The sequence below is a fragment of the Limulus polyphemus genome, unplaced genomic scaffold (assembly GCF_000517525.1).
Source record: "Limulus polyphemus unplaced genomic scaffold, Limulus_polyphemus-2.1.2 Scaffold7695, whole genome shotgun sequence".
NCBI classification, from domain to species: domain Eukaryota; kingdom Metazoa; phylum Arthropoda; class Merostomata; order Xiphosura; family Limulidae; genus Limulus; species Limulus polyphemus.
The window spans coordinates 20,613-30,393 of record NW_013673305.1 but is presented as its reverse complement, the minus strand read 5'-3'; the positions used below and the strand labels follow the sequence as shown (position 1 = coordinate 30,393).

At 32.2% G+C, this 9,781-nt stretch overlaps 1 protein-coding gene across 1 annotated transcript in view; it reads right to left on the bottom strand.

The window, feature by feature from the left end:
• LOC106474796 (frizzled-7-like) overlaps positions 1 to 9,781 on the bottom strand; it is a gene marked incomplete at its 3' end in the record, with an annotated part of 17,999 nt that overhangs the window by 6,670 nt on the left and 1,548 nt on the right. The window contains exons 2-3 of the mRNA XM_022403103.1: positions 4,104 to 4,294; positions 2,005 to 2,134 (exon numbers count right to left, since the gene is read on the bottom strand). Of these exons, the coding sequence (XP_022258811.1) occupies positions 2,005 to 2,134; positions 4,104 to 4,121 (148 nt within the window). The remainder of the gene's footprint in view (positions 1 to 2,004; positions 2,135 to 4,103; positions 4,295 to 9,781) is intronic.

The window sequence follows — 9,781 nt, the reverse complement described above, 5'->3', positions numbered from 1 at the left end:
TTGATGTAGTGCTGATTGGTGTAGTATTAATTAGTGTAGTATTGGTTGATGTAGTGCTGATTGGTGTAGTATTAATTAGTGTAGTATTGGTTGATGTAGTGCTGATTGGTGTAGTATTAATTAGTGTAGTATTGGTTGATGTAGTATTGATTGATGTAGTATCAATTAGTGTAGTATTGGTTGATGTAGTGCTGATTAGTGTAGTGTTGATTTGTATAGTATTAATTAGTGTAGTGTTGATTGGTCTATTTGTTGACCAAATATTTCAAAACATCTATTAATTGATTAATTGATTGATTGAAAATTAAGAGACTTTTACAACACACGTTATGATCCACAAGGTTTACTTTATTAAGTTTATTTAAATATCATGAATAAATGTAAATAAATAAATACTGAATATGCGAGATTTTAAGTAAATATTAACAATATTTACTGTATAATAATTTACACGTTAAATATTCATAACATTTTAAGTAGTTATGTTATATTATTTTAAATTCATGTATATGTATATGCTATAAACAGATTTTAAGGCTCATCAGCCTAAGTTATACTTTTTTCAACGCCAATTTAATACATATACTTTTACCATTAAATAGCGATCTTATTTTAGTTGTTTTGTTAAGCACAAAGATACACAACAGACTAGATGAGCTCTGCCCACCGCGGGTATCGAAATCCAAATTTTAACAGTATAAGCCATCAGACTGACCGGTGAACCACTGGGAGGTTATTTTATTTTAAGTATTATTATAAAGTCTGGTGATTTGTACAATAACGTTTTTTAAACATTTCCCTTTCTATTTTAGGAATTCCTAAACTCTTCAACTTTTCTTTCATATCTTTATTTTTACCAATTTCATATATCGTTGTTAAGCCTATTTAATGTTTGATAAATATGACCCAGTGGCATTTTGAAGGTTTATAACTCTAGAAACCGGGTTTCGATGCCAATTATGTGCGCAGGGAAAGATAACAAATTCTGTAGCTTTGTACTTATGTAGTTCAACCTCTTTATAATATTAACTTACTAATCACCTTATCTAATTCAACCTCATTATCATATTAATTTATTAATCACCTTATGTGGTTCAACCTATTTATAATATTAATTTATTAATCACCTTATGTGGTTCAACTTCTTCATAATATTAACTTACTAATCACCTTATGTAGTTCAACCTCATTATCATATTAATTTGTTAATCACCTTATGTGGTTCAACCTCTTTATAATATTAACTTACTAATCACCTTATGTGGTTCAACCTATTTATAATATTAATTTAATAATCACGTTATGTGGTTCAACCTCTTTATCATATTAACTTACTAATCACCTTATGTAGTTCAACCTCATTATCATATTAATTTATTAATCACCTTATGTGGTTCAACCTATTTATAATATTAATTTAATAATCACCTTATGTGGTTCAACCTCTTTATCATATTAATTTATTAATCACCTTATGTAGTTCAACCTCTTTATAGTATTAATTTATTAATCACCTTATGTAGTTCAACCTCTTTATGATATTAATTTATTAATCACCTTATGTAGTTGAACCTCTTTATAATATTAATTTAATAATCACCTTATGTAGTTCAACCTCTTTATGATATTAATTTAATAATCATCTTATGTGGTTCAACCTCTTTATAATATTAATTTATTAATCACCTTATGTAATGCAGCCACTTTATCCTTATTTTTCCAATAACCAAATTGAGAATTTAAAAAGTAATAATTCAGGAGGTTTTGCTTTGTTACTTAATCTGCTGGCAAAGTTTATCGTTTTATAAATTTATATTTAAAAAGCAGAGCTGGTACGTAAGTAAAAACTCTCAAAAAATTGCGTTTTGACGTGAAGTTTGAGAAATAAGATTAATCTTGTTTCATATTATCGTTCTGTCTTTTAAAAGTGGGGGTGGGTGACTGATTTTTACTAAAGTTACAAAAATAATTGAATAAAATTAATGACTGCAGAGCTCTACTTACAGTTAGAACACCAGACTGTAACTATGACAACAACAGCAAGAAGAACAAGCAAGTTTAACGTTATTAAAACAATTTTCCATTTTTTTTTAAGACGAAAAGGCTCCTTCCTCCCTTCATCTACTGGAACATTCTGAAACGAAAAACATATTTTTTTTTCCAGTCAAGAAAATCAGAGAGGATATCAACTAACACAAGTAATATTTGTTATAAGATAATGTTACACAGAAATTTGATAAGGGATAATTTCAAAAAAGTCCAATGCTTACGAACACATCAAAGCATATTTATTCTATTTCATGTTCACCAAGTTTAATAAAAGTACAAAAATTTTATTCTTATAATTCTAATTAGAAGGTGAACAAACGCAGACATTTTGCTGGATTGTAATTTTTTGTGTGTAGTAAATTCAGTAACAAACACATTAGACAATATTTTACGTATAATAAACCTTGAATAAACCTCAACACTCCATGTAAACGTTACTCATCCAAAATCCTTTCCCCCATGTAGAGTGATGCAACCGCCCTCTGGTGAATTTAGCTCTCAATGCAGAAAACAGTTAATGAACATTTCTACCAATAGTAACGTTGCAGAATCGAAGTACTCGCTTTCTAGTGAATTCTATGGTTAACGGAATTTGTGATAATGATCTCTATTCAACATTAGCAGAATCACCAAACACGCCCTCTGGTGAGTTTAGCTCTCAATGCAGAAAACAGTTAATGAACATTTCTACCCATAGTAACGTTGCAGAATCGAAGTACTCGCTTTCTGGTGAATTCTATGGTTAACGGAATTTGTGATAATGATCTCTATTCAACATTAGCAGAATCACCAAACACGCCCTCTGGTGAGTTCAAATGTCAATAGAGAAGACAATTAACGAATCATTTTACCAAGAGTAATATTATCAGAATTATGAAACTCGCCCTCTGGCGAGTTCACCTGTCAATATAGAAGGCAATTAATAAACCCTTTAACCAACAGTAACACTAGCGGGATCATGAACCACACCTTTGGTGAGTTCAGCTGCCAATGTAGAAAACAGTTAATGAACACTTTAACCAAGAGTAACATTAATAGAATCATGAACCACGCCTTTGAGTTCAGCTGCCAATGTAGAAAACAGTTAATGAACACTTTAACCAACATTAACATTAGTAGAATCATGAACCATGTCCTTTGGTGAGTCCAGCTGCCAATGTAGAAAACACTTAGTGAGCACTATAACCAACAGTAACATTAATAGAATCATGAACCACGCCATTGGAAAGTTCAGTTGACAATATACTACTAATGTTACTGTTGGTTAAAGTGTTCATTAACTCTTTTCTACATTGGCAGGTGGACTCACCAAAGGACATGGTTCATGATTATACTAATGTTACTGTTGGTTAAAGTGTTCATTAACTGCTTTCTACACTGGCAGCTGAACTCAACCAATGACATAGTTCATGATTATACTAATGTTACTGTTGGTTAAAGTGTTCATTAACTGTTTTTCCCCCAACAGCTGAACTCACTCAATGACATGGTTCATGATTCTACTAATGTTACTGTTGGTTAAAGTGTTCATTAACTGTTTTGAATCATGAGTTCAGCTTCCAAGTTCTAGTGGCCTTGGTATTACAATAACATTTTCATTTTAACTCTTAATTGCCGTTTCCAACATCTCAAAACCTACACGAACCTATAGCTCTGATGTAATTCTCTCTCACTTTTTTTTTCTCTTTTATTCGGAACAGGTGATTTTATTTCGAAAGAAGTCTAGATTAGATATTCAATTTTTACAAGGAACTTTGTACGATAACAATAATTTAATAAACATATAAGGCGACGTCATTCAACCCTAATTGTATGGATTACCATACAATTAAAACTTGTTACACGAAGACATTCACCTGTTACTGGAACTAACGGATATTATGCTGTGGAAAAGTTTCCGTCAGTATTTTAGAAATTGGACCTTCTATAATAACGAAAGAAAATACTGGATAGGAAAACTAATTTCTCATATTGTAAAAACTTTTTAATATAATATAATCAAGATATAAGAAAACAAAATCCAGATGGAGCATTCATACCTGCATAACACTCACCTCACTCGATGTTCGCATGACTGTTGTTAAGTTTTAAATCCTTGTTGTTTAGGCAAGTCTCGGATAAGTAGAGAGTCCGGACAGGAATATTACATTCTCTTAGTATGCTTGGCTGTTCTACGTCTCATTAATTCTCGACTCTTATTGGCTTTACCATCGAAAGCAATCAACCAGTTAAAGCCGTCTTTTCACTGAAACGATTCACATGTGATCAAATGGATAGATAATCTGAAAATTAATTAAACGATAAATTATTTGGATAAATTTAAAATGTTTCATTGTTTCTTGATTTTAAAAGTAACAGACTGTTTATTTTGTATCCTACATTGATTGGTCAAAATATAATATGAAGGTACAACAACCTGGATAATGTACGACAAACAATAACAACAAACTTAATAATCTACGACAAACAATAACAACAACCTGGATAATGTACGACAAACAATAACAACAACCTGGATAATGTACGACAAACAATAACAACAGCCTGGATAATTTACGACAAACAATAACAGCAAACTTAATAATCTACGACAAACAATAACAACAACCTGGATAATGTACGACAAACAATAACAACAGCCGGGATAATTTACGACAAACAATAACAATAGCCTGGATAACCTACGACAAACAATAACAACAGTCTGGATAACCTACGACAAACAATAACAACAAACTTGATAATGTACGACAAACAATAACAACAACCTGGATAATCTACGACAAACAATAACAACAACCTGGATAATCTACGACAAACAATAACAACAACCTGGATAATCTACGACAAACAATAACAACAGCCTGGATAATGTACGACAAACAATAACAACAACCTGGATAACCTACAACAAACAATAACAACAAACTTGATAATCTACAACAAACAATAACTACAACCTGGATAATGTACGACAAACAATAACAACAACGTGGATAACCTACAACAAACAATAACAACAGCCTGGATAATCTACAACAAACAATAACAACAGCCTGGATTAACCTACAACAAACAATAACAACAGCCTGGATAACCTGCAACAAACAATAACAACGGCCTGGATTATCTACAACAAACAATAACAACAGCCTGGATAACCTACGACAAACAATAACAACAAACTTGATAATGTACGACAAACAATAACAACAACCTGGATAATCTACGACAAACCATAATAACAACCTGGATAATCTACGACAAACAATAACAACAGCCTGGATAACCTACAACAAACAATAACAACAGCCTGGATAACCTACAACAAACAATAACAACAGCCTGGATAATCTACAACAAACAATAACAACAGCCTGGATAACCTACGACAAACAATAACAACAGCCTGGATAACCTACAACAAACAATAACAACAAACTTGATAATGTACGACAAACAATAACAACAACCTGGATAATGTACGACAAACAATAACTACAACCTGGATAATGTACGACAAACAGTAACAACAACGTGGATAACCTACAACAAACAATAACAACAGCCTGGATAATCTACAACAAACAATAACAACAGCCTGGATAACCTATAACAAACAATAACAACAAACTTGATAATCTACAACAAACAATAACTACAACCTGGATAATGTACGACAAACAATAACAACAACGTGGATAACCTACAACAAACAATAACAACAGCCTGGATAATCTACAACAAACAATAACAACAGCCTGGATAACCTACAACAAACAATAACAACAGCCTGGATTATCTAAACATTTAGATGTCACATAACATCAGTATTCAAAAATTTATCTACAAATAACTTAAAGCGAAGTATTTCCAAAATAATAGCATGTTTTTGTAAAACCAGTCTTTCACAGAGTGAACATGACTAACACAGTTCCAGAACAAAAGTCAACCAACATCGATAGAACTTGCCTATCGAACCCGCTTTACTCCTGCAACCACGACTCACGACTCCACAACCAGGTGTTACAAAACTTGAAGCTTTACACGTAAATCTCCCATAGCTTCGTGGGAATGACGTAGCTAAAGAGGTGTGTTCACGAGTGTCTCGTGCTATTTTCTAAAGATATCCACGTCACTGGCATATTTCTTCTTCCATACACTTGTCGTTCTTTCTCATTTGTGTTTTTAAATTGTTTTCTCAACGTCCAACATATAACAAATTTAAAAAAATAAAGTTTCTGACTGTTACCCTGTCTTCACAGTGTTCACAGTCTTCAGAATGTCAGAAAGGTAGGTGACAAAAACAGGTAATAAAACGTTCAAGTGAGATAGATATATATATATAATTTTCCTTTGTTATTTAAAGAGCAAATCAACAGAAACAAATTCATCTTACTAATTCAACGTTCTGAGGGGTATAATGTAAAGGTATAATAGATTATTAAGGTCCAGTAAAGTGATGGCAGGTATATTATTAAGGTCCAGTAAAGTGATGACAGGTATATTATTAAGGTCCAGTAAAGTGATGACAGGTATATTATTAAGGTCCAGTAAAATGATGGCAGGTATATTATTAAGGTCCAGTAAAGTGATGGCAGGTATATTATTAAGGTCCAGTAAAATGATGGCAGGTATATTATTAAGGTCCAGTAAAGTGATGACAGGTAGATTATTAAGGTCCAGTAAAATGATGGCAGGTATATTATTAAGGTCCAGTAAAGTGATGGCAGGTATAATGTGTTGTTTATATAATACGGTGTTAAAGTGCTGATAGGTTCCATGTGTTGTTTATATAAATACGGTGTTAAAGAGTTGACAGGTATGATGTATTGTTTATATAATACGGTGTCTCACAAGTCGGATGTAACGTAATTTTCAATTTAAAAACACGTGTTATACTGCAGTTACCATCCAGTATAAGCCTTAAATAACAATGTTTAACACCAATATCAAACACAAGTTTTTAAACTAACACACGTGTTATACTGCAGTATCATCCAGTATAAGCCTTAAATAACAATGTTTAACACCAATATCAAAAACAAGTTTTTAAACTAACAACACGTGTTATACTGCAGTACCATACAGTATAAGCCTTAAATAACAATGTTTAACACCAATATCAAACACAAGTTTTTAAATTAACAACACGTGTTATACCAGATTTAACATCCAGTATAAGCCTTAAATAACAATGTTCAACAGCAATATCAAACACAAGTTTTTAAACTAACAACACGTGTTACACTGCAGTACCATCCAGTATAAGCCTTAAATAACAATGTTTAACAGCAATATCAAACACAAGTTTTTAAACTAACAACACGTGTTATACTGCAGTACCATCAAGTATAAGCCTTAAATAACAATGTTTAACAGCAATATCAAACACAAACTTTTAAACTAACAACATGTGTTATACCAGATTTAACATCCAGTATAAGCCTTAAGTAACAATGTTTAACACCAATATCAAACACAAGTTTTTAAACTAACAACACGTGTTATACCAGATCTATCATCCAATATAAGCCATAAGTAACAATGTTTAACACCAATATCAAACACAAGTTTTTTAAACTAACAACACGTGTTAGACCAGACTTAGCATCCAGTATAAGCCTTAAGTAACAATATTTAACACCAATATTAAACAAACGTTTGTAATCTAACAATACGTGTTATACCAGATTTAGCATCCAGTATAAGCCTTAAGTAACAATGTGTAACACCAATATCAAACACAAGTTTTAAACTAACAACACGTGTTATACCAGATCTATTATCCAGTATAAGCTTTAAGTAACAATGGTTAATACGAATATCAAACACAAGTTTTTAAACTAACAACACGTGTTAAACCAGATTTAGCATTCAGTATAAGCCTTAAGTAACAATGTGTAACACCAATATCAAACACAAGTTTTAAACTAACAACACGTGTTATACCAGATCTATTATCCAGTATAAGCTTTAAGTAACAATGGTTAATACGAATATCAAACACAAGTTTTTAAACTAACAACACGTGTTAGACCAGATTTAGCATCCAGTACAAGCCTTAAGTAAAAATGTTTAATACGAATATCAAACACAAGTTTTTAAACTAACAACACGAGTTAGACCAGATTTATCATCCAGTATAAGTTTTAAATAACAATGTCTAACTTCAGTATCGTACGTTTTAACGATAGAAGTTTCGAAGAAACAATTATTTAGTATTAACATGTTCCATCGACTCATCTTTACCCTTTCTCTAAACAAGTCATATGAACGACGTTCGTGTTCTCGTGCTATCCCGAGCATCCCTTCCTTCATCAGTCTGGAAGCTATGATTATGCATTGTTACATAGTATTTCAGTTTTCATTGTAACAGTCTTATTGATAAACATTCCACACATCCTCTTCCACGCTTAAAAAGACCAAAGCCACAAAAGCCCATTGGAGCTACTCTGGACGACATGAAAGGTTTGTGGCCGAATGGAATTTTTCTGATTCCAATATATTTGTTGTTCTAATTAATTAAAGCAACCGTTGACTATTAGGATTGGCTGGAAGTTTATAAACCATCGTCTTCGTCAGTTTCAACTATGTTAGGAAATTGTCCAACTTTGCCAAAGTTCTTTTTAGTCGGAAGGTTCTCTTCCATAACTTTGCTCTTAATTGACTTGGAATGTGATTTCGGAGTTTCTGTCCTAAAATTCTCTGCTGATAGAGGTTTCCAGTTTCCATATATAACACTGAAAAGTTATGCATTGTTTTATAACCTGTGACATAACTGTACGTGTAGCAGTATTGGACTGTTAACTGATGGAGAGTTCTCTGTGAAGGAAATAAATATATGTTAACTGATGGAGAGTTCTCTGTGAATGAAATAAATATATGTTAACTGATGAAGAGTTCTCTGTGAATGAAATAAATAGATGTTAACTGATGAAGAGTTCTCTGTGAATTAAATAGATATATTTTAACTGATGAAGAATAGTGTTAACTGATGAAGAGTTCTCTGTGAATGAAATAAATAGATGTTAACTGAACATCTATTTATTTCATTCACAGAGAACTCTTCATAATAATCTCACGATTATCATCTGTGGGCACTTTTTAAGAACCGAAGGATTTTTTTACTCACCCAATCCCTAATATGTATGTTACAAACATTTACAAACTGAATGTTAGGTTGTTACTCACCCAACCCCCAATATGTATGTTACAAACATTTACAAACTGAATGTTAAGTTGTAACTCACCCAAACCCAATATGTATGTTACAAACATTTACAACCTGAATGTTAAGTTGTTACTCACCCAAACCCAATATGTATGTTACAAACATTTACAACCTGAATGTTAGGTTGTTACTCACCCAAACCCAATATGTATGTTACAAACACTTACACCCTGAATGTTAGGTTATTACTCACCCAAACCCAATATGTATGTTACAAACATTTACAACCTGAATGTTAGGTTATTACTCACCCAAACCCAATATGTACGTTACAAACATTTACAACCTGAATGTTAGGTTGTTAATCACCCAACCCCCAATATGTATGTTACAAACATTTACACCCTGAATGTTAGGTTGTTACTCACCCAAACCCCCCAATATGTACGTTACAAACATTTACAACCTGAATGTTAGGTTGTTACTCACCCAACCACCAATATGTATGTTACAAACATTTACAACCTGAATGTTAGGTTGTTACTCACCCAACCACCA